The following is a 25,395-nucleotide window of genomic DNA, read 5'->3' on the forward strand; positions in this document are numbered from 1 at the left end:
GCCTGCTGACTGGCTGCATCACCACCTGGTACGGCAACAGTACAGTCCGCAGCCGCAAAGCCCTGCAAAGGGTAGTGCGCACGGCCAGCTGCATCATCGGAGGTGAGCTTCCCTCCCTCCAGGACATTTACGCCAGGCGGTGTGTGAAGAGAGCTCAGAGGATCATCAGAGACTCTAGCCACCCGAGCCATGGGCTGCTCTCACTGCTGCCATCAGGCAGACGGTACCGCAGCATCAGAACACGCACCAGCCGACTCCAGAACAGCTTCTTCCCACAAGCAATTAGACTCCTTAACTCTTGATCCATCAGGATCATAACACACACTGACAGAATATCACTCAGCACAACCCACTGTAGATACACACACATTATATACACATTATTTATCATATAGCACCTATTGTACATTGGATCTCTACTGTGAATAATATTGTATACTGTACATTGTATATTATTATTATTATTATAGCTTAATGTATACTGTTTAATGTATGTTTAGTGTATATTGTTTAAAGTATATGTATATTGTAAGTATGTGTATATTGGTTAAAGCTGTGAGAACTACACTCACATTGTGTAAATTATTTATTGTTTATTGTAGTGTTTACTGTGCTGTGAGTAATTGTGTGCGCATCAGATGTTGTAATCTGATGTTGCTTTAAATGTTGTACATGTCATGTCATGACTGCTATGTTGCTCGGAACTGCACCTAAGAATTTCACCAACTGTTGCACTTGTGTATATGGTTGTGTGACAATAAAGTGATTTGATTTGATTTGATTGGGCACTCTGTGTCTACAGCTTCCAATAGAGGAGGACCCTCATCAGACTGAGGCAGGTGAGGAGGAGGACCAAGCAGGCAGATGTGTAAGTTCAACCATATACTGTCTATCTAGTTTACAATTAATGAATAGTTGTTTTTTTGTGCTATACTGAACTTGTTTGTATGTACAAGATGTCAGCCTTGGAGCAGTTGTTTGAGGATGAAGACCGAGAACTTCATACAACTCAGACCAAAAGCAGTGCCCTCTCCATCACAGAGCAGGTCCAGAAAGAGATAGAGATCTACAAAGGCCTGCCAGCCATCCCATCTGGACAAGACCCTGTGGCCTGGTGGGGGGGGTAAGAGGGATAACCTCCCTAATTTGTCTGTCCTATCAGAGGCGTACTTGTGTGTGCAGGCCTCATCAACCCCCTCTGAGAGGGTTTTCACCTGTGCTGGGCATGCCATAAGTCAGGAAAGATGCCGTATATTGCCAGAGAAGGCCAATATGGTGATATTCCTGCAGAAGAATTGTTAAAAACTGATGTAAAGTGTCCTCACCACCAGTCACAAAAGCTTCTTTAAATGTGCAATACTGTTGTGAATATCCTGTTTTATACTTTTATTTGTTTCTATTCTAATATTTAAGTTGTTGCACTGTTCAGTTCAGGTCATTAGGAAGAGAAAATGGAGATTAGATTACCCTTGTTGTAATCTCTATTAATCCCCAGTATTATTATATTGTTTGATACAATATTGTTTTATTTGATATTATGTAAATTTGAATTTGAATTTTATATTGGTTTATTTATTATTATTATCATGTTACTTGTTTAAAGATTTAAGTTAATATTGTGTCCAGTTTGGCCCTGTAAATAAAAGGGTATTATTTTTTTGACAAAGTGTGTGTGGTTTCATTTTCTTAAGTACCGGTTCAAGAACCGTTTAAGCACCGGAACCGTTTAAAAAATACAGAGTAGGTACTGGTATCGGATAAAACCCAACCGATACCCAACCCTACTGCAGACTAAACTCTCAGTCCCTTCTTCTACCCTCTCTAAGCTCAATGTCAGTATTCTGCTTCTGCTGTAGTTATATATACAAAACAAATACTCTCAGTCTACCAATGAAATGAGCTTTAAGTGTGAATTCCCTTACGAAAATTAACCATGGTTTTATTGTAGTAAAAATGTAGTAACCAGGTTTTTTTGGCTAATTGAATACCATTTATATAACTACAGTTTTACCACAAAAACCATGGTTAAACTATGGTCAGAGAAGCAAAACCATGGTTCATTTGCGGTTACCATGGTTTTACTACAATAACCATGTTTTTTTGGTTTTATTTGTAGTAAAACCATGGTTTATTTTCGTAAGGGTTTACAGGAGCTGTGAAGACATCATCATAATAAATGAGGTGAAAACAGGAACTATGGAGATGAAATAAAGAGTCTTTCCATCAGCTCTGTTAATATTGATGAGCCTCAGACTATCAACACTCATTCAACAAGACATTCAGGATCATCAGCAGATCATCTCACTTTATTCTGACTGTTTGCTCTTACAAACACATTATTCCAGTCAGGATATGTGACAAAAGACGGTTAAACTGCTCTACTGAGAGACAATGCTGTTATTTATGGGTAATACATCAGTAATGTAAAGAAGGCCACCCTTACAAATGGACTCTTCCAAACTCCCCCACCTCTGCTGGTGATTTGGACTGCTCCAAAACTTCCCGCGGAGAACCAGAGATCAGAGAGTGAGGATGCAGAGATGTGCTTGTAGAAGAAGAAGAAGAAGAAGAGATGTGCTTGTGTTTAGTTATTAACAGTTAAAGTAGCCAGAAGGGACAGACTTTGTGGATTGTGTGTAAGTATCTTCTCTTCATTAGTGATTACTATATTGCTAAGAGACTAAGGAGCGTCTGAATGTTTACATTAATAATTCGTTTTGCACATTATCTTGCCGCCTAAATTTGTTTTATTCGGGTTTGTAATCAATTTCTTATCTGTTATAAGTCCTGCTTTATTTATCTGTGAAATCAATTTCAAAATATGAGCCTTCCCAGCAAACATACGACCAGCGGGCCAGTGGCGGACCACTGGAGGCAAAGTTGGCGGCCCACCGGTGGCTGCCGCCGGCGGCCCGCTGGGATTTTGCTCATCGTTATTCTAGCGGACCACTAGCGGCAGCCACCACTTTTCCGACAGTGGTCCGCTACTGAGCCGCTGGTTTATAACAAATGTTTTCTGGCGGCCCACCGTCGGTCCACGGTTTTTAATCAGTTCCATAAGCTAACCAAAATGTCCATAATGGAGAAAAACAATGCAGACCTCTCAATAGCAGTTGCAGATTTATTTTTATTAAATACATTTCAGTGAACAGATTAAACAATACATTTATCAGATGCTGTTATTAAACATTAGTCAAGTAAATTAGGAGCATTCAATTTAAGTTTATTTGTACCCTTATGAAAATTAACTATGGTTTTATTGCAAGGCTGTGGTAAATCCATGGTTTGTTTTCATAAGCTAACAAAATTAACCATAGTTCATCAATGATTGTAGTAAAACCATAACAACAAAAGTAACCATGGTGTCAAAACCTATGGTTACTATATGATAAACATAATTTTACTCTGGTATTATTACAATTTTACTATAGTAGAGAACCATGGTTTGAACAAAAGATAACATCGCTACATACAGTCTTACAATACTAAGTGTCCATATAGCAATAGCTTTAAGATAATGCAAGTCATGAGTTTAAAGTTGTGTTCAGTTAAACACACACAATTATGCTATCCTTCAACATCTTTAGAGCAAGTTCTCAGATTTTCAACCCACTTTGTTACAATGTTAATAATGTATGTAAATGAACATTGTTTACTCTTTCTCGGAGTTACATGTACTGATATATCCCTGTTTGTTTATCAGCAAACCTGTCATGCAAACCTTCGGTTTCACAGACAAGATTTAAAGTGATAGTTCACCCAAAAATGTAAATCCTGTCATTAATTCCTCTCCCTCATATCGGGCCAGAAAGAAGTGACTCCAGTGATTCAAATTTAATTTAATGAAGCGACGAGAATACTTTAGTGTGCATAAAAATACACAAAAATAACGACTTTATTCAACAATATCGGTCTAGCCTGTGCCAATCTTCTACGCATTTTATTATTATTAATTTTATTCTTTCTGCATGGCATCACAAGTGCGTGGCCGAGCACGTTAGAGAGCTTAGAGCTCACAGCTTAGAGGGAACATTGGTTGTAAACAGTGCAGCGCTCTCGAGATCTGTGGCAGCCGATGCTGTTATTGTGTTATACCACGACGCATGCGCGGGATACAATGTACACTGAGTAGGAAACTGGCAGTGGCAGGCCAGAACAAAATTGTGATTAAAGGGATAGTTCACCCAAAAATGAAAATTACCCCATGATTTACTCCCCCTCAAGTCATACCAGGTGTAAATGACATTCTTCTTTCAGACGAACACAATCAGAGTTATATTAAAGTTCTTGCTAATCCAAGCTTTATTATAGCAGTAATAGTTGCTCCGTTTTTGAAGTCCATAAAAAGTGCATCTGTCCGTCATATAACTGCTCCACGTGGCTCCGGGGTGTTAATAAAGGCCTTCTGAAGTGAATCGATGCGTTTGTGTAAGAAAAATATCCATATTTAAAACTTTATCAAGTAAAGTTTTGGGCGACCGCCTTCCGTGTTCAATTTATGGAAAAAGTGTTGAAAGTTCCCCTGCCGATCGAAAGATAAACGCGACCAGGTCCACTCGTCATGACATCACGTACGCATCTTGAATTGCGAGAAGGCACTTTCCACTTTCAAAGTCGATCGGCTGGAACTTTACTTGATAAAGTTTTAAATATGGATATTTTTCTTCCACAAACGCATCGATTCGCTTCAGAAGGCCTTTATTAACACCCCAGAGCCGCGTGGAGCAGTTATATGACGGACAGATGCACTTTTTATGGAAAACAGAGCAACTATTACTACTATAATAATGCTTGGATTAGCCTGGACTTTTGTAATATAACTTTTTAGATTTTATTTGTCTGAAAGAAGAATGTCATACACACCTCGGATGACTTGAGGGAGAGTAAATCATGGGCTAATTTTCATTTTTGGGTGAACTATCGCTTTAAAGTCGTTATTTTTGTTTGTTTTTATGCACACTAAAGTATTCTCGTCGCTTCATTAAATTAAATTTGAATCACTGGAGTCACTTCTTTCTGGCCCTTGAAAGTGTTAATTACATTGCTGTCTATGGAGGGGACAGAGAGCTCTCGGATTTCATCAGAAATATCTTCATTTGTGTCTGAAGATGAACGAAGGTCTTACGGGTTTGGAACGACATGAGGGAGAGGAATTAATGACAGGATTTATATTTTTGGGTGAACTACCCCTTTAAGCTAGTACCCGGACTAAAATGCATGTTTGAGCTGTCTTAAAGGGATAGTTCACCCAAAAATTAACATTACCCCATGATTTACCCTCCCTCAAGTCATCCCTAGTGTATATTGCATTCTACTTTCAGACGAACACAGAGTTATATTAAAACATATCCTGGTTTTTCTAAGCTTTACAATGGCAGTGAATGGCAGCCCAAAACTTGAAGCTCAAAAAAGTGCATCTATCCATTATAAAAGTGCTCCACAAGGGCTCCAGGGGTTAATCAAGGCCTTCTAAAGCATATCGATGGGTTTGTGTAAGAAAAATGTCCAGATCTAACATGTTATAAAGTAAAATATCTAGCTTCCGGCAGACCGCCCAGAGCCGTGTTTTATGATGGATAGATGCACTTTTATGGACTTCAAAACAGAAACAGCCATTCACTACCATTATAAAGCTTGGAAGAGGGACATTAAATTAATACATTTAATAAATTGTATTAATATGACTCTGATTGTGTTTGGCTTAAAGAACAATGTCATACACACCCTAGGATTTCATTTTTGTGTGAACTAAGCCTTTAACTGAAAGCAACTTGACCTGATATATCTTAAAATATGCCAGTGTCATTGTTTTGTCTCAAGATTCACACCAGTAATGTGTTTTTTTTTTCTAAGGCACATTTAAAAAAGCTACTTACATGGTCCTAATTGAACTAAGCCCTAACCTTGGCTTAATCTAAGACCTGTCTGTATAACCGGGCCAACGATTACAATATAAGGACAATATCTGGCAGTTTTGCATTCCCATCTATAGTTGCAATCATCTGAAGTCTTCGTGAGTGAGGCTGGATCCAAACTGGAGCTGGCGTAATCTCTAGTAACCTTGCTGTGCATCCTGAGATAGAAACAGGAGAGTAACAGGAGAAAGATTAGCATTAGTTCATATTTCAGGCAAAAGATGATAATGTGCACTTTTTACTATTTAATCTCATATAACTGTAGCACAGTTTTTTTGTTGTTGTTGTCAAACAGACCCCAAACCTATAAATGTTGTGTACACTACTGTTCAAAAGTTTGGGTTCAATAAGATGTTCTTTTTAAAGAAATTCATATTTTTATTTAGCAAGGATGCATTAAACTGATCAAAACAAAGTGAACGTAAAGACGTTTGTAAAAGACATATAGACATTTATTATCTTTACAAAAGTTTATATCTCAAATAAAAAGAGGTATAAATATATACTCTTTTGATCTTTCTATTCATCAAATAATCCTGAAAAATAAAATGTATCACAGCTTCTACAAAACATGAAGCTGTTTTCAACACTGATAATATTCATATTAATATGTGTTGATCATCAGATCCTCATATGAGAATGATATCTGAAGGGTCATGTGACACTGAAGACTGGAGGAATGATGATAAATTCAGCTTTGATCACAGGAATAAATTACACTTTACTATATATTCACATAGAAAACAGCTGATTTACATTGTAACAATATTACTGTTTTTAATGTATTTTTAATCAAATAAATGCAGCATTGGTAAGCACAAAAGAGACATCTTTCAAAAACATAAAAAGCTGTACCAACCCCACACTTTTGAACATTAGTGTATGTTAGAGATTGTTCTTACTAGTCGTATGAGTATTGGAGATTTTCTTTGACAGGAGATCCGCTCCAACTCTGCTGTGGTGCAGAACATCAGCATGGAAGAATCTAGGAACATAAGCACCAAGCCAACAATATTTAGTATATAATGCCAGTTTATTAGAAGGAGAGAAGCTAAAGAAGAGGAGAAAAACAAAAAAGGGAAAGAAGAATATACAGAATATAATTTATTAAGAGTTTATGTTTTTAGGTTTACTTGTTGATTATTGCTCATACAGTGTCACTTACGTTTAGATGTCAAAGCCTTCTTTAAATTTATAAATTTGGAAAAGAAAATAATGTAAAATAATGGTGATATTACTTGAAATATACTGTAAATTAAATGCATATTAAGTTATTTAATGAACTTCCTCAGTTCACCTGTTTCCCACTTCTCTGTCAGGAGCTTCCTTCAGGAATGTTGGGATCTTAGGAGCTTCAACTCTGTTGTAGAGGGGTTATTTTGTCCCTCCTGAAATCACAGAACATTTTTTTACAATTTCTGTTTACCAATTTGCAGCTAATTTTCGCGCTCCATGTAATTGACGTCACCGATTAACAGTAACGTTACAGTTTATACTTTTAGGTTTTTGACTCATACCATTGACAGATTACCAGCAAAACCTTTACAAAACGATCATAACCTCTAATTTTCACATAAAGATTTGATTAAAAGCTCAAACTTTCATAAACAAGAGCTCAATCGATAAGTTATTTAGCTGAGATGCTAACGGTCTTTTTCCGAAGACACTAAACCATTTCTTTAAAGTAAATATTCAACAGAAGTGTGTCAATTACACGTAAGAAGGTGTCAGGAACAGTTGTGTGTATTATTTGTGTGATTTTAAAGACTAAACTCACCTGAAAGTAGTGAAAACAACAGCGACAGAAGGAGTTGTGCTGCTTGTCAGTTGTGTCGGATCCCCGTTTCCATGGCAACTGTCCGCCGTTCAACACGCACGCGCAATAAAGTCACAGTCACGCATCATTTACATAAACTAGAATTACAACATTACATACATAAAAACCTCATTAATATTAAATCATGAATTTAAAATTAATTTATATGTAGTTCATAGGTGCAAAATGCCACCTCTGCACTTGATAGTGAGACAAAGTGGCACTTTTATATTAGTTTTATATTATATTAGTTTAATATTTTTTATTATTTTGTTAAGGAACACTCAACCTTATTATTTCATTTTAAAGTGTGATTGCATGCAGACAGTATTTTTCTATACAAATGCTTTGCTTTGGCTTAATATTGCTAGTCATATAACCAGTCTCACTATTTTTTATTAAGTGCTTTCAGATTCTTTTTAACTGTAAAAATAAATTAAATAAATATACATATAAAATAAATGTACTTTTATAAAATAAAGGTGTCACAACAGACAGTGACCGACAATCGGCTTTGCCACTGGTGTACCGACGGTGGCCCAGCCGCGGCAAAACTCCAGTGGCGTGCCACCCAAAAAACACTGGCAGACCGACGTCATTTTCAGATTGGTCGGCGTGCCGATGGTGTGCCGACGGAGGTCCAACCGTGTCAAGCCGCTGACTTTGTGCCACCCAAAAAACGCTGGTGGACCGCCAGGTCATTGTTAGCTGGGTTATATGCATCCACTGTGGGGATAAAATCTCCTATAGAGATTGCTAATGTGTCGTCATCATGACGTATTCCCAGTGGAAAACGCAAAGCATTTTGGGAATCCGCGGCACAAACGGGCGCCGGTCGCCAGTCTTCTTTGCATGGAGGGAAGAACGCAGTGTTGCCGTCTACCTGCTGTGTAATAAACTGCAATAGTCGTTCTCACGATAGAAGTGGCATAAAGCTTAAGAACGGGATATACAAATATAAGTAAACACTTTGCAGTTTGAATGATGTCCTGTATGAACAAAATGACGGAGTATATTTTTCTGTGTCCACTGTTGGATTGCGCCCGCTCCCCCCTCTCTCAGGCCGGCTACACACTGTGAGCGTGGCGTTTCTGTTGTGTGTCAGCTTTGTGGCGTTTCTGTTGTGTGTCAGCTTTGTGGCGTTGTGTGTCAGCTTTGTGGCGTTTCTGTGTCTGCACACCAGAAGCGTGTCTGACGCGGCGATGCTGCTGCTAGGTGACGAAGTGGAAGGCCTATACTTCATGTTAAACGCTTCCAACACGCGTGCGTGTCGCGTGAAAGATAGGCGTCTGTTCTATTTCTAGCATGCACGCGTTTTCCGCGTCTCACGCAGGCAGTGTGCACTAACCTGTTAACATGGGAGCCGAAATAAAAACGGACACGCCACCCTTGCAGTGAGTAGCCGGCCTCACTCACACACACACACGCACGCACGCAGGTTTGTTGAATTCTGACTGTATGCAGATAGATGAGAGAGAGCGAGGAGTGTGGTGCTTAAAACTTAGCATAACTTTGAACGGACGACAGTTTTCTGCCCCACTTTTACAATCTCCAGGTCCCAGACCCATCTGTAAAAAAGACTGCAGCGACTTGAATTCTGAAAACTTTGCGTGTGTGTGCACTAACAACACTTAATATCATGTAGTTGTGTGTGTATGTATGTATATATATATATATAAAAAATATGGGTGCTGGAAGTTGGGCAACAGTTTGACGTCCCTTGACCAGTCGCTCAGCTCGTAAGGATCCAGTCCTTCGATTCCCTTTATTTTCTCATCATATCTCGTCTTTGCATTAGGATTTAGTTTTAGGCAATATGGTCTGACAATGTTTTCTTTAGCCCGCTGCATTTTGTAGGATTATATTCTGTTTTTCTCTCTAATGTTTAATTATTTTCATGCCAGAACACTAGCCTGCTATCCCAAGCCATGTAAACGGGCCAAACGTACCCATAATTCTTTGCATTCTGATGACGTTGCCGCCCAGTTGGTCACATGTCTTAGCGATCTCTATACATTGAAGCAAAACAAACATATGGGTTGTCATATAAATGTATTATAAGTATTATTTTTTTATTTTTTGCCCAGAAGTTTCATTCATACTGAAGCCAGAGTAATAGTGTGCAGGAAATCCCTAATGTGAAGCTGAATAAAAGACTATAGAAACGCTTTGATTAAATATGTTGACAATAAACACGACTGCATCAAGATATGGTGTATTTGAGTTCTTCAAGCCTTCTCAGGTATTATCATAATAATAAAGTATGCAGTGCTGATTGACATAGACTTTATTACTGTATAGAATTATATAAAATAATCCATCATCTGTCTCATTCTGTGAAGAGAAGCCACATCAACTCACAAACACTCATGAGTTAATGTGTTATTAAACGTTGTATTTTGTTGGACATTTGGGATTTACTACTTTGAAGATGTTTGACACGTGTTGTTTTTTCAAACGCACATTATAAGCGACTCAAACTCGCAGTACTTTCAGACGGAGCAGCGTTTACTCCTGATCACAGAGCCGCTCTTCACTGACACACTGTGCGTATATTTATATCATTAAAATCACAGCCTTTGCGCTTTCATAATCGCACATAATCCAAATTGTGATTGCGGTTCGATTCCGATTAATCACCCTAGTTCAAATGAACAACATGTTGCCATACAAATCACAATTCATTAGTTGTTTGCAGTTGTTGTAAATTATATTTAATTGATTTGCAGAGTCATACATTTATTTTACTAATCAGATGGACAATTAAACATTTACCTGAACTTTAGTTTCAAGTTTACTAAAACTACATTTTACCAATCTACCAATCTGTGTGTAGAAATACAATTATGATGCTGCCATCTTTCTTTATAACAGTCAATGTTCTCGTAAAAACAAAGCATATCTCGATTCACAGTTATTTAGCAGTAGAGGTTGATGATTAGAGATTAGTGTCAATGGTGTTTGTTTTTGTATTACTGATGTTTTATCCATAAATAACTGCATTGTCTCTCAGTAGAGCAGTTTAACAGTCTTTTGTCATATATCCTGAGTGTAATAAAGTGTTTGTAAAAGCAAACAGTCAGAATAAAGTGAGATGATCTGCTGATGATCCTGAATGTCTTGTTGAATGAGTGTTGATAGTCTGAGGCTCATCAATATTAACAGAGCTGCTGAAAAGACTCTTTATTTCATCTCAATAGTTCCTGTTTTCACCTCATTTATTATGATGATGTCTTCACATCTCCTGCAAATTCACACTTAAAGCTCATTTCATTGGTAGACTGAGAGTATTTGTTTTGTATATATGGGGTTATTTGTGCATGTGCTTCAAACTTTCACCATGTGTGGAAAACTACAGCAGAATCCGAATGCTGACATTGATCTTAGAGAGGGAAGAAGAAGGGACTGAGAGTTTAGTCTGCAGACATTGATGATGGCTGTGTGACTGTTGACTCTTCTTTTGCAAAAGAATAAACCATTTAGTAAATCTACAAAAATGTCTCTTATTCGGAAAATTTGCCATGGCTAGAACAATAACAGAAGTATATAAAACCAAATTACAAAACAAAAAGGACATACATTCTTAGATGTTTCAATTATTATATGACAAACTCAGTAACTGATATATTTTTCCTTCAGTGCAGCTCCTCCCACAACAGTCACATCATTAGTGAAGCTCCTCCCACTGCAGTGACATCATCAGTGAAGCTCCTCCCACATCAGTTGATCAATAAATGCTGGAATATTCCCATCAGGCTACAAGTGAAGACGAGCATCAGCGCATCAGGAAGAGCTGAAATCTGCAAAGACTGAGTTTATTAAAGAGGACAGTGAGAACACGAGTGATCCAGAACCTGCAGAATGAAACACACTGAAGATCCTGAAGAACAAAGAGGTTGGTGTTTATTCTTCATTCATTCGTGATAAAGTTTCTCTTATAGAAGTTACTCATAGTTATAGAGATTATTCTTCTCACAGTAACTTTGGTAACAGGGTTGATGAATGCGAACACTGTACAGTTTGTGTCAAAACTGAGAAAATGGAGAAAGGGTCTCATGCTGTAGAAAGGGTCCAGATGATGTCACTTCCTGTGTGTCACAGTTTTAAGAAATGCTCTTTTTTTAAAGGAGGAAACTCATGTCAGAAGTCACAGGGTTGAGTGGAACATCAACCCTGTGACTCAACAGGGTTGAGCTTTCCTGTAGCTCAAACAATAGAGCAATGGCGCTAACAACGCCAAGGTCATGGGTTCGATTACCAGGGAAAGCAATAACTGACAAAAATGTGTGCCTTGATTGCAATGAAAGTCGCTTTGGATAAAAGCGTTTGCCAAATGCATAAATGTAAATGTAAAATGGAACATGTAGGACAGTGGTTTTTAAACTTTTTTTGTTGCAACCCCTTTTTTTTTTTTTTTGTCACAACCCATATACTAGGCCTACAACCATTTACACTCAAACAAGTCAAGCCCAGCATAAGAATACTTATATATAATTGGCCATTTGACTCTATTCTCCATTAAACCACTAGATGGCACAACAATTTAGTTCAGCACTTTTCCACACAACCGCTTTTGTTAGGGGCCAAGCACCGAAGGTGCGAAGGCACCTATTGAAACCGTTCCCGTTCCTATTATTATTATTCATCATCTTCTTCTTCTTCTTCTTCTTCTTCTTCTTCTTCCGCCACGAAGTCTATGGCAGCCCATAGAACCGTATGGTAAAAAGTTATGAAATTTGGCACACTAATAGAGGACAGTCTGAAATGTTACCATAGCAAATTTTGAGTCTCTAACTCAATCCCTCTAGCGCCACCATCAGTCCAAAATTAGACTCATGTTTATGCTAATAACTTTTGAACCATAAGGGCTAGAAACGAAATTCTTTTTTCCTCTGATTCCTTGGCTCAAGGCAATTCGATTGCACCCTATGACGTCATTTTCCGTCATAATAATTTTCCCGCCATTTTTAATTAACCGAAAAACCTACTTTTGCGAACTCGTCCTAGACGGTTCATCCGATTTGCACGAAAATTGAACCAGATCATCTTCAGACCATGCTGACAAAAAATCTTGCAAATCAAGTTGATTCGTCAAATCATTTGCGATAAACGCGCAAACAAATTTTATGTAGCGGTTGCAAAAGCACTCTTAAGGCAATATCTCCGCAACGCTTTATCGTATTCAAACCAAACTTGGTACATGTCATCACAAGCATGACTTGAGGCAACATGCAGTGTTTCGGCGCAGCGCCACCTACTGGTCCGGAGATACAAAAAATGGCTGTTTTTGCTTATAACTTTTGAACCGTTTGTCCAAAAATCATAGAAGTGGTCTCGTTAGATTCAGGACGGCATGCCGAGTCGTCTGATATTCAATTTTACCATATCGGCCATTTTGGCTGTCGGCCATTTTGAATTATGTGCTAAAATGCTATATTTTACAATTGCATTAGTGTATTGTTACTAAACTCGGTATGTGACTTCCACTCCATGCCCTGAAGGTACTCAAAAAGTTTTGGGGCAGTGCCACCTTGTGGTCAAAAGTTATAACAAACTTGACAAAAATGCTAATAACTTTTGATTTAATTAGCTTAGTATAATGAAACTGGTCATAATACATTCATTGGCTCATGCTGATTCAATTGCAACCTATGATGTCATTTTCGGTCATAATAATTTTCCCGCCATTTTTAATTAACCGAAAAACCTACTTTTGCGAACTCGTCCTAGACGGTTCATCCGATTTGCACGAAAATTGAACCAGATCATCTTCAGACCATGCTGACAAAAAATCTTGCAAATCAAGTTGATTCGTCAAATCATTTGCGATAAACGCGCAAACAAATTTTACGTAGCGGTTGCAAAAGCACTCTTAAGGCAATATCTCCGCAACGCTTTATCGTATTCAAACCAAACTTGGTACATGTCATCACAAGCATGACTTGAGGCAACATGCAGTGTTTCGGCGCAGCGCCACCTACTGGTCCGGAGATACAAAAAATGGCTGTTTTTGCTTATAACTTTTGAACCGTTTGTCCAAAAATCATAGAAGTGGTCTCGTTAGATTCAGGACGGCATGCCGAGTCGTCTGATATTCAATTTTACCATATCGGCCATTTTGGCTGTCGGCCATTTTGAATTATGTGCTAAAATGCTATATTTTACAATTGCATTAGTGTATTGTTACTAAACTCGGTATGTGACTTCCACTCCATGCCCTGAAGGTACTCAAAAAGTTTTGGGGCAGTGCCACCTTGTGGTCAAAAGTTATAACAAACTTGACAAAAATGCTAATAACTTTTGATTTAATTAGCTTAGTATAATGAAACTGGTCATAATACATTCATTGGCTCATGCTGATTCAATTGCAACCTATGATGTCATTTTCGGTCATGATAATTTCCCCGCCATATTTAATTTAAAAAAAAAAACCTACTTTTGCGAACTCGTCCTAGACGGTTTGTCCGATTTGCACGAAAATTGAACCAGATCATCTTCAGACCATGCTGACAAAAAATCTTGCAAATCAAGTTGATTCGTCAAATCGTTTTTGATAAACGTGCACACAAATTTTACGTAGCGGTTGCAAAAACACTCATAAGGCTATATCTCCGCAATGCTTTATCGTATTCAAACCAATCTTGGTACATGTCATCACAAGCATGACTTGAGGCAACTTGCAGCGTTTCGGCGCAGCGCCACCTACTGGTCCGGAGATACAAAAAATGGCTATTTTTGCTTATAACTTTTGAACTGTTTGTCCAAAAATCATAAAAGTTGTCTCGTTAGATTCAGGACGGTATTCAGAGTTGTCTGATATTCAATTTTACCATATCGGCCATTTTGGCTCTCGGCCATTTTGAATTATGTGCTAAAATACTATATTTTACAAACGCATTAGTCTATCGTTACGAAACTTGGTATGGGTCTTCCGCACCATGCTTTGAAGGTACTCAAAAAGTTTTGGGGCAGTGCCACCTTGTGGTCAGAGGTTATAACAAAATTTACAAACATGCTAATAACTTTTGATTAAATTAGCCTAGTTTAATGAAACTGGGCATAATACATTTATTGGCTCATGCCGAGAACATAGATACTAATTTTGCGATATTTGGTCAAACATCCTGTCCTCAATGTTCTTATTTGATCAAAACCTACTTTTTCAAACTCATCCTAGACCGTTTATCCAATTTCCACCAAAATCGAATCGTATCATCTTCAGACTGTGTCAACAAAAAGTTAGGGATTTTGCATCAATAGATGAAACCGTTTTTGTAAACCGCAGTGACGAAGTTGAGCCATGATGCCAAAATGACTCTTGAGGCTGTATCTCTGCAATGCTTTGACATATTGGCATCAAACTTTGCATGTGTCATTGTTCCCTTATTCTGACCACAGCACATCAATTTCGTAACTGTGCCACCTATTGGTCAAAAGTGATAAACCATTAACTTATATTATCAGTGACTCTATATATGATATTTCAGCCATTTTGCCTAATCTTCTTAAACTGTATAATTGTTAATTGTTGCAGTTGGTCTGACACTCTCAGACTACAATGCATTTTTCAGCCTTTTGCCTAAAATCCTCTTAAAACGTGATTAATTGCTCATTGCTCCAGTTGATCTGACACTGCCAGCCATTTTGGCATGTCTTGTCTTCTTCTTTGCGCTTGGCCCCGGTATTGCTGCTTGCAGCCATATTTATTATTAGGGGCCAAGCACCGAAGGTGCGAAGGCACCTATTGAAACCGTTCCCGTTCCTATTATTATTATTATTAGGGGCCAAGCACCGAAGGTGCGAAGGCACCTATTGAAACCGTTCCCGTTCCTATTATTATTATTATTCATCTTCTTCTTCTTCCGCCACGAAGTCTATGGCAGCCCATAGAACCGTATGGTAAAAAGTTATGAAATTTGGCACACTAATAGAGGACAGTCTGAAATGTCACCATAGCAAATTTTGAGTCTCTAACTCAATCCCTCTAGCGCCACCATCAGTCCAAAATTAGACTCATGTTTATGCTAATAACTTTTGAACCATAAGGGCTAGAAACGAAATTCTTTTTTCCTCTGATTCCTTGGCTCAAGACATTTCGATTGCACCCTATGACGTCATTTTCCGTCATAATAATTTTCCCGCCATTTTTAATTAACCGAAAAACCTACTTTTGCGAACTCGTCCTAGACGGTTCATCCGATTTGCACGAAAATTGAACCAGATCATCTTCAGACCATGCTGACAAAAAATCTTGCAAATCAAGTTGATTCGTCAAATCATTTGCGATAAACGCGCAAACAAATTTTATGTAGCGGTTGCAAAAGCACTCTTAAGGCAATATCTCCGCAACGCTTTATCGTATTCAAACCAAACTTGGTACATGTCATCACAAGCATGACTTGAGGCAACATGCAGTGTTTCGGCGCAGCGCCACCTACTGGTCCGGAGATACAAAAAATGGCTGTTTTTGCGTATAACTTTTGAACCGTTTGTCCAAAAATCATAAAAGTGGTCTCGTTAGATTCAGGACGGCATGCCGAGTCGTCTGATATTCAATTTTACCATATCGCCCATTTTGGCTGTCGGCCATTTTGAATTATGTGCTAAAATGCTATATTTTACAAATGCATTAGTGTATTGTTACTAAACTCGGTATGTGACTTCCACTCCATGCCCTGAAGGTACTCAAAAAGTTTTGGGGCAGTGCCACCTTGTGGTCAAAAGTTATAACAAACTTGACAAAAATGCTAATAACTTTTGATTTAATTAGCTTAGTATAATGAAACTGGTCATAATACATTCATTGGCTCATGCCGATTCAATTGCATCCTATGACGTCATTTTCGGTCATGATAATTTCCCCGCCATATTTAATTTTCCAAAAAACCTACTTTTGCGAACTCGTCCTAGACGGTTTGTCCGATTTGCACGAAAATTGAACCAGATCATCTTCAGACCATGCTGACAAAAAATCTTGCAAATCAAGTTGATTCGTCAAATCGTTTTTGATAAACGTGCACACAAATTTTACGTAGCGGTTGCAAAAACACTCATAAGGCTATATCTCTACAATGCTTTATCGTATTCAATCCAAACTTGGTACATGTCATCACAAGCATGACTTGAGGCAACATGCAGTGTTTCGGCGCAGCGCCACCTACTGGTCCGGAGATACAAAAAATGGCTGTTTTTGCTTATAACTTTTGAACTGTTTGTCCAAAAATCATATCTTCCGCACCATGCTTTGAAGGTACTCAAAACGTTTTGGGGCAGTGCCACCTTGTGGTCAGAGGTTATAACAAAATTTACAAACATGCTAATAACTTTTGATTAAATTAGCCTAGTTTAATGAAACTGGTCATAATACAGTCATTGGCTCATGCCGAGAACAGAGATACTATTTTTTCCATATTTGGTCAAACATCCTGTCCTCAATGTTCTTATTTGATCAAAACCTACTTTTTCAAACTCATCCTAGACCGTTTGTCCAATTTCCACCAAAATCGAATCGTATCATCTTCAGACTGTGTCAACAAAAAGTTAGGGATTTTGCATCAATAGATGAAACCGTTTTTGTAAACCGCAACGACGAAGTTGAGCCATTATGCCAAAATGACTCTTGAGGCTGTATCTCTGCAATGCTTTGACATATTGGCATCAAACTTTGCATGTGTCATTGTTCCCTTATTCTGACCACACCACATCAATTTCGTATCTGTGCCACCTATTGGTCAAAAGTGATAAACCATTAACTTACATTATCAGTGACTCAATATATGATATTTCAGCCATTTTGCCTAATCTTCTTAAACTGTATAATTGTTAATTGTTGCAGTTGGTCTGACACTCTCAGACTACAATGCATTTTCAGCCTTTTGCTTCAAATCATCTTAAAACGTGATTAATTGCTCATTGCTCCTGTTGATCTGACACTGCCAGCCATTTTGGCATGTCTTGTCTTCTTCTTTGCGCTTGGCCCCGGTATTGCTGCTTGCAGCTATATTTCATCTTCTTCTTCTTCTTCTTCCGCCACGAAGTCTATGGCAGCCCATAGAACCGTATGGTAAAAAGTTGTGAAATTTGGCACACTAATAGAGGACAGTCTGTAATGTCACCGAAGCAAATTTGGAGTCTCAAACTCAATCCCTCTAGCGCCACCATCAGTCCAAAATTTGACTCATGTTTATGCTAATAACTTTTGAACCATAAGGGCTAGAAACAAAATTCTTTTTTCCTCTGATTCCTTGGCTCAAGACGATTTGATTGCACCCTATGACGTCATTTTCCGTCATAAAAATTTTCCCGCCATTTTTAATTTTCCGAAAAACCTACTTTTACGAACTCGTCCTAGACGGTTCATCCGATTTGCACGAAAATTGAACCAGATCATCTTCAGACCATGCTGACAAAAAATCTTGCAAATCAAGTTGATTCGTCAAATCATTTGCGATAAACGCGCAAACAAATTTTACGTAGCGGTTGCAAAAACACTCTTAAGGCAATATCTTCGTAACGCTTTATCGTATTCAAACCAAACTTGGTACATGTCATCACAAGCATGACTTGAGGCAACATACAGCGTTTCGGCGCAGCACCACCTACTGGTCCGGAGATACGAAAAATTGCTATTTTTGCTTATAACTTCTGAACTGTTTGTCCAAAAATCATAAAAGTGGTCTCGTTACATTCAGGACGGCATGCCGAGTCGTCTGATATTCAATTTTACCATATCGGCCATTTTGGCTGTCGGCCATTTTGAATTTTGTAAAAAAATGCGATATTTTACAAATGCATTAGTATATTGTTACTAAACTCGGTATGTGACTTCCTTGCTATGCCCTGAAGGTACTCAAAAAGTTTTAGGGCAGTGCCACCTTGTGGTCAAAAGATATAACAAACTTGACAAAAATGCTAATAACTTTTGAATAAATTAGCCTAGTATATTGAAACTGGTCATAATAGAGTCATTGGCTCATGCCGATTCAATTGCAACCTATGATGTCATTTTCGGTCATGATAATTTCCCCGCCATTTTTAATTTTCCAAAAAACCTACTTTTACGAACTCGTCCTAGACGGTTTGTCCGATTTGCACGAAAATTGAACCAGATCATCTTCAGACCATGCTGACAAAAAATCTTGCAAATCAAGTTGATTTGTCAAATCGTTTTCGATAAACGCGCACACAAATTTTGCGTAGCGGTTGCAAAAACACTCATAAGCCTATATCTCCACAACGCTTTATCGTATTCAAACCAATCTTGGTATATGTCATCACAAGCATGACCTGAAGCAACATGCAGCGTTTCGGCGCAGCGCCACCTACTGGTCCGGAGATACAAAAAATGGCTATTTTTGCTTATAACTTTTGAACTGTTTGTCCAAAAATCATGTCTTCCGCACCATGCTTTGAAGGTACTCAAAACGTTTTGGGGCAGTGCCACCTTGTGGTCAGAGGTTATAACAAAATTTACAAACATGCTAATAACTTTTGATTAAATTAGCCTAGTTTAATGAAACTGGTCATAATATAGTCATTGGCTCATGCCGAGAACAGAGATACAAATTTTTCCATATTTGGTCAAACATCCTGTCCTCAATGTTCTTATTTGATCAAAACCTACTTTTTCAAACTCATCCTAGACCGTTTGTCCAATTTCCACCAAAATCGAATCGTATCATCTTCAGACTGTGTCAACAAAAAGTTAGGGATTTTGCATCAATAGATGAAACCGTTTTTGTAAACCGCAGCGACGAAGTTGAGCCATTATGCCAAAATTACTCTTGAGGCTGTATCTCTGCAATGCTTTGACATATTGGCATCAAACTTTGCATGTGTCATTGTTCCCTTATTCTGACCACACCACATCAATTTCGTATCTGTGCCACCTATTGGTCAAAAGTGATAAACCATTAACTTACATTATCAGTGACTCAATATATGATATTTCAGCCATTTTGCCTAATCTTCTTAAACTGTATAATTGTTAATTGTTGCAGTTGGTCTGACACTCTCAGACTACAATGCGTTTTTCAGCCTTTTGCCTAAAATCATCTTAAAATGTGATTAATTGCTCATTGCTCCAGTTGATCTGACACTGCCAGCCATTTTGGCATGTCTTGTCTTCTTCTTTGCGCTTGGCCCCGGTATTGCTGCTTGCAGCTATATTTCATCTTCTTCTTCTTCTTCTTCTTCCGCCACGAAGTCTATGGCAGCCCATAGAACCGTATGGTAAAAAGTTATGAAATTTGGCACACTTATAGAGGACAGTCTGTAGTGTCTCCATAGCAAATTTGGAGTCTCTAACTCAATCCCTCTAGCGCCACCATCAGTCCAAATTTTGACTCATGTTTATGCTAATAACTTTTGAACCATAAAGGCTAGAAACAAAATTCTTTTTTCCTCTGATTCCTTGGCTCAAGTCAATTCGATTGCACCCTATGACGTCATTTTCCGTCATAAAAATGTTCCCGCCATTTTGAATTTTCCGAAAAACCTACTTTTGCGAACTCGTCCTAGACGGTTCATCCGATTTGCACGAAAATTGAACCAGATCATCTTCAGACCATGCTGACAAAAAATCTTGCAAATCAAGTTGATTCGTCAAATCGTTTTTGAAAAACACGCAAACAAATTTTACGTAGCAGTTGCAAAAACACACTTAAGGCAATATCTCCACAACGCTTTATCGTATTCAAACCAAACTTGGTACATGTCATCAAAAGCATGACATGAGGCAACATGCAGTGTTTCGGCGCAGCGCCACCTACTGGTCCGGAGATACAAAAAATGGATGTTTTTGCTTATAACTTTTGAACCGTTTGTCCAAAAATCATAAAAGTGGTCTCGTTAGATTCAGGACGGCATGCCGAGTCGTCTGATATTCAATTTTACCATATCGGCCATTTTGGCTGTCGGCCATTTTGAATTATGTGCTAAAATGCTATATTTTACAAACTCATTAGTCTATCGTTACGAAACTTGGTATGTGTCTTCCGCACCATGCTTCGAAGGTACTCAAAAAGTTTTGGGGCAGTGCCACCTTGTGGTCAAAGGTTATAACAAAATTTACAAAAATGCTAATAACTTTTGATTAAATTAGTTTAGTTTATTGAAACTGGTCATAATACATTCATTGGCTCATGCCAATTCAATTGCACCCTATGACGTCATTTTCGGTCATGATAATTTCCCCGCCATTTTTAATTTTCCAAAAAACCTACTTTTGCGAACTCGTCCTAGACGGTTTGTCCGATTTGCACGAAAATTAAACCAAATCATCTTCAGACCATGCTGACAAAAAATCTTGCAAATCAAGTTGATTCGTCAAATCGTTTTCGACTAACGCGCAAACAAATTTTACATGGCGGTTACAAAAACACACTTAAGGCAATATCTCCGCAACGCTTTATCGTATTCAAACCAAACTTGGTACATGTCATCACAAGCATGACTTGAGGCAACATGCAGCGTTTCGGCTCAGCGGCACCTACTGGTCAGGAGATACAAAATAAATCTATTTTTGCTTATAACTTTTGAACTGTTTGTCAAAAATCATAAAAGTGGTCTCGTTAGATTCAGGACGGCATGCAGAGTTGTCTGATATTTTCTGACAATTTTACCATATCGGCCATTTTGAATTATGTGCTAAAATACTATATTTTACAAACGCATTAGTCTATCGTTACGGAACTTGGTATGTGTCTTCCGCACCATGCTTTGAAGGTACTCAAAAAGTTTTGGGGTAGTGCCACCTTGTGGTCAAAGGTTATAACTAGGGATGCACCGAAATGAAAATTCTTGGCCGAAACCGAAAACCGAAAAAGAGGAAACCAAGGCCGAAAGCCGAAAGCCGAAACACCGAAAGAAATTATTCCAAATATTAGTACCATTGCATTTATGGCTATGACTGTGTACTAACTTTACTAAAATCAAGGCATTGCAATTGCATACATTAATATTAAAGTTTCAAAGAATAAATCAGTTACAAGTTATGCCAATATTTATTTAGCACATTGCAACAATGCACAGTATAAAATAAAATTCAAACTAAAATGTTTAACTTGACCCCACTCATTTGTACATTAAATAATAATGTACAGGCCTACCGAAAGGTTTTTAAATTAAATGTTCTCTCATAAAAACAGTGCATTTAGGTCTAGTGCATTTAAAAATTTTCTCTGTAGGACTACTACAAGAAAGTGCATTCAGAACAAGTGCAACTGCTTAAAGATACAACTATTTTCTCTGTAGGCCTTTAACATAATAGTGTATCAAAGCAAAGACTGCCATAGCCCATATGTTAACTGTAGAATAGGGGTGTAGCGGTACACACAACTGACGTTTCGGTACAGCAGTTTTACAAAATGGCTTTTTATTTATTTTTATTGGTTAACTGGAAAAAAAAAGAGTCTGTCCTTAAATTAATTAAATTATAACTAAAAGTTTATTGAATATATTGCTCTTAACTATATAGGGAGCCCTTACTTGCACATTAATATTAAAGGTTAAAAACAGAGCCCAAACTATTAGCCTAAATTCAGTTGCTTGCTATGTATTTTTAGGTCTAATAATCAACACTCAAATAACATCGTACACAAACATGTACACTTCACATAAGGCAGTTTTTGCAATAACTTTCGTTGTTGAAATATAATCATTTATACACAGTGTCTGTCATTTTATTTAAACATACATGAAATAATCAAGATATCATTAACAGGTAAAGTAGAATATAATGAATATAACGGCTCATATATTTAGTGAAAGAGTAGATTTTTCTAGTGAACTAACAGCTGTGGAGACTGAGGTAAATGATGCTACATGACTGTTTACAGCAGTTATATAGAGGTCTTTCTGCCGTTGAAACACTGACTGAGCGATTACACCATATATGATACGTGACAGTAAGTTGTAATGTATCCTCAACACACCTTAGATGTTCATTCATGTTTATTCTTAAGGAAGAGATGATCGATCGCGCTCGCAGATGATCGCGTTCACGCGCGCGCGCTGCCGCCAGATTGAAGTGTGTTCCGCGCTTAAAACATGCCCACTGTTAAAGATTGCGTTCGGTTTCACAGTGAAGTCTGGTCCTCTTCTCATCGAGAACATGAGCTCTCGCTGTCAGTGCTTGTGCATGGAGCAGACGTGGGTGTTTCTCAGATATACTGAAACACGTCCACATCGCAGACATGTTGCTTCAGACAAGCACGTGCAGGTCGCGGTTTCTGTTTGCGTCATCACAACATTTCGGCCATGTTGTTTCGGTGATAAAAGTCTTTAGGCCGAAAACCGAAAATGCACTTTTGGGGCATTTTCGGCCGAAAATTTTCGGTGGCCGAATATTCGGTGCATCCCTAGTTATAACAACATTTACGAAAATGCTAATAACTTTTGGTTAAATTAGCCTAGTTTAATGAAACTGGTCATAATACATTTATTGGCTCATGCCAAGAATATAGATACTAATTTTGACATATTTGGTCAAACATCCTGTCCGCAATGTTCTTATTTGATCAAAATCTACTTTTTCAAACTCATTCTAGACCGTTTGTCCAATTTCCACCAAAATCGAATCGTATCATCTTCAGACTGTGTCAACAAAAAGTGAGGGATTTTGCATCAATAGATGAAACCGTTTTTGTAAACCTCAGTGACGAAGTTGAGGCATGATGCCAAAATGACTCTTGAGGCTGTATCTCTGCAATGCTTTGACATATTGGCATCAAACTTTGCATGTGTCATTGTTCCCTTATTCTGACCACACCACATCAATTTCGTAACTGTGCCACCTATTGGTCAAAAGTGATAAACCATTAACTTATATTATCAGTGACTCTATATATGATATTTCAGCCATTTTGCCTAATCGGCTTAAACTGTATAATTGTTCATTGTTGCAGTTGGTCTGACACTCTCAGACTACAATGCATTTTTCAGCCTTTTGCCTAAAATCATCTTAAAAGGTGATTAATTGCTCATTGCTCCAGTTGATCTGACACTGCCAGCCATTTTGGCATGTCTTGTCTTCTTCTTTGCGCTTGGCCCCGGTATTGCTGCTTGCAGCTATATTTATTAATGCATTCGCAATACAAAGTTAATTCTGCACTAATTTGATAGCTAGACCTATTATATTATGGGATATTATATGATGGGTTTCCGTGAACTTGTTTGAGCGCCGCGCCTCACAAAATAAACCAAACTCAGCAGCACAGTTGCACAGTTTTATCTTTCTTTTTGTTAATCTTTTAATTATTTAAGTAAAAAATATTTAACATATTTATGCCTTTTATATAGGCCTATATGCTTATTTTGTGAAAATATTTATTTTTTTATGTAACTTACTTTTTTTTTTAACTGTGTAGGACACAGTTAATGCTAGAATTATAATGTCAATTATGATGTCGCACTCTGTGCATTTGTGTTATTTTATAAAACATAAATGAGCATTACAAAAGCTAACTAGATAATAAGTTTGTCAGGACCAAAGCCTAGCAGAAAGGTTTAAGTAGTTTTAAGTCTCTAAACTACAACAAAATAAAGATATCTCTAGGAAAAATCACTCTGAGTCTGAGACTTGATTTAAAAGTGTTCGAATCACCTCAGAATGGCTTTGCTTTACTCAAAAAATAAGTTTCAGAATAATACAAAGATTAATGATCCAAAATGCAGTGTACAATAAAATGTGTAAGTCTTCACCCGAAGAGCGGCCCCGAAAAACCCTGTACAAAGCTTTTTATACTTGGACATATCCTAGGGCCTTAAGAGGCTATGACTGTCCTCACAATATAATAACTCCTTATTATAAACTATTTGCCTTGGACTACAGCAATCATAATATGTGTCTCAGGTTATTATAACTTTTGCAGCAAGCACGCACACATTTCTTTCATCTTGATTTGCAGGGACAAAACAACGACTCTTATCACAGCCGATAATCTGCTTGAATTCCCCTTTTTTCATGATTGGAAATGTGCAAGCAGTAATACTTATTAAAGCAAGATAAGAAAATAAGCAATTAAACTCACATCTTAAAGGGATAGTTCGCCCAAAAATTAAAATTCTGTCATCATTTACTCACCCTCAAGTTGTTCCAAACCTTTGTTTCTTTGTTCTGCTGAACACAAAATAATATATTTTCAAGAATGTTTGATGTAGAGCAACCATTGACTACCATAGTAGGGAAAAGATACTATGGTAGTCAATGGTTGCTCTATCTGCTTAGTTACAAACATTCTTCAAAATATCTTCCTTTGTGTTCACCAGAAAAAACAAACTCATACAGGTTTGGAACAACTTGAGGGTGAGTAAATGATGGCAGAATTTTCATTTTTGGGTGAACCATTCCTTTAAAATATAAACTTTGTTGCAAAGCAAGTTTGAATTATACTATATTTCTCTTGCAAGTTGAATATTTCAAATGGAGTTTGAACATTTCTAACATCATGCATTCATTTCTTGTTTGAACTCATCCATTTGTCTGATGACTGGAATGATCTGTTTTCCCTTCCGGATCAGTCCTCCACTTGTAGGGTAATTCTTGCTTCTTTTCTCTTTCTTCTCTGCTTTCTGGAGGTGCCTGGTGAACTAAAAGATTGTCCATAAACATTTCAGTTTTATCTGTCTTCTTTTTACACATAAATCATTGACTTCCATCCAGAA

General features: G+C 37.7%; 1 protein-coding gene across 1 annotated transcript in view; it reads left to right on the plus strand.

The window, feature by feature from the left end:
- Positions 1-2,507: 2,507 nt before the first annotated feature.
- The window catches only part of LOC307129192 (uncharacterized protein), a 37,822-nt gene continuing 14,934 nt past the window's right edge, over positions 2,508-25,395 (plus strand). The window contains exons 1-2 of the mRNA XM_079821406.1: positions 2,508-2,636; positions 11,371-11,626. Of these exons, the coding sequence (XP_079677532.1) occupies positions 11,593-11,626 (34 nt within the window). The 5' untranslated portion in view covers positions 2,508-2,636; positions 11,371-11,592. The remainder of the gene's footprint in view (positions 2,637-11,370; positions 11,627-25,395) is intronic.

This window comes from Gobio gobio, assembly GCF_949357685.1.
Source record: "Gobio gobio genome assembly, chromosome: 1".
Taxonomy (NCBI): domain Eukaryota; kingdom Metazoa; phylum Chordata; class Actinopteri; order Cypriniformes; family Gobionidae; genus Gobio; species Gobio gobio.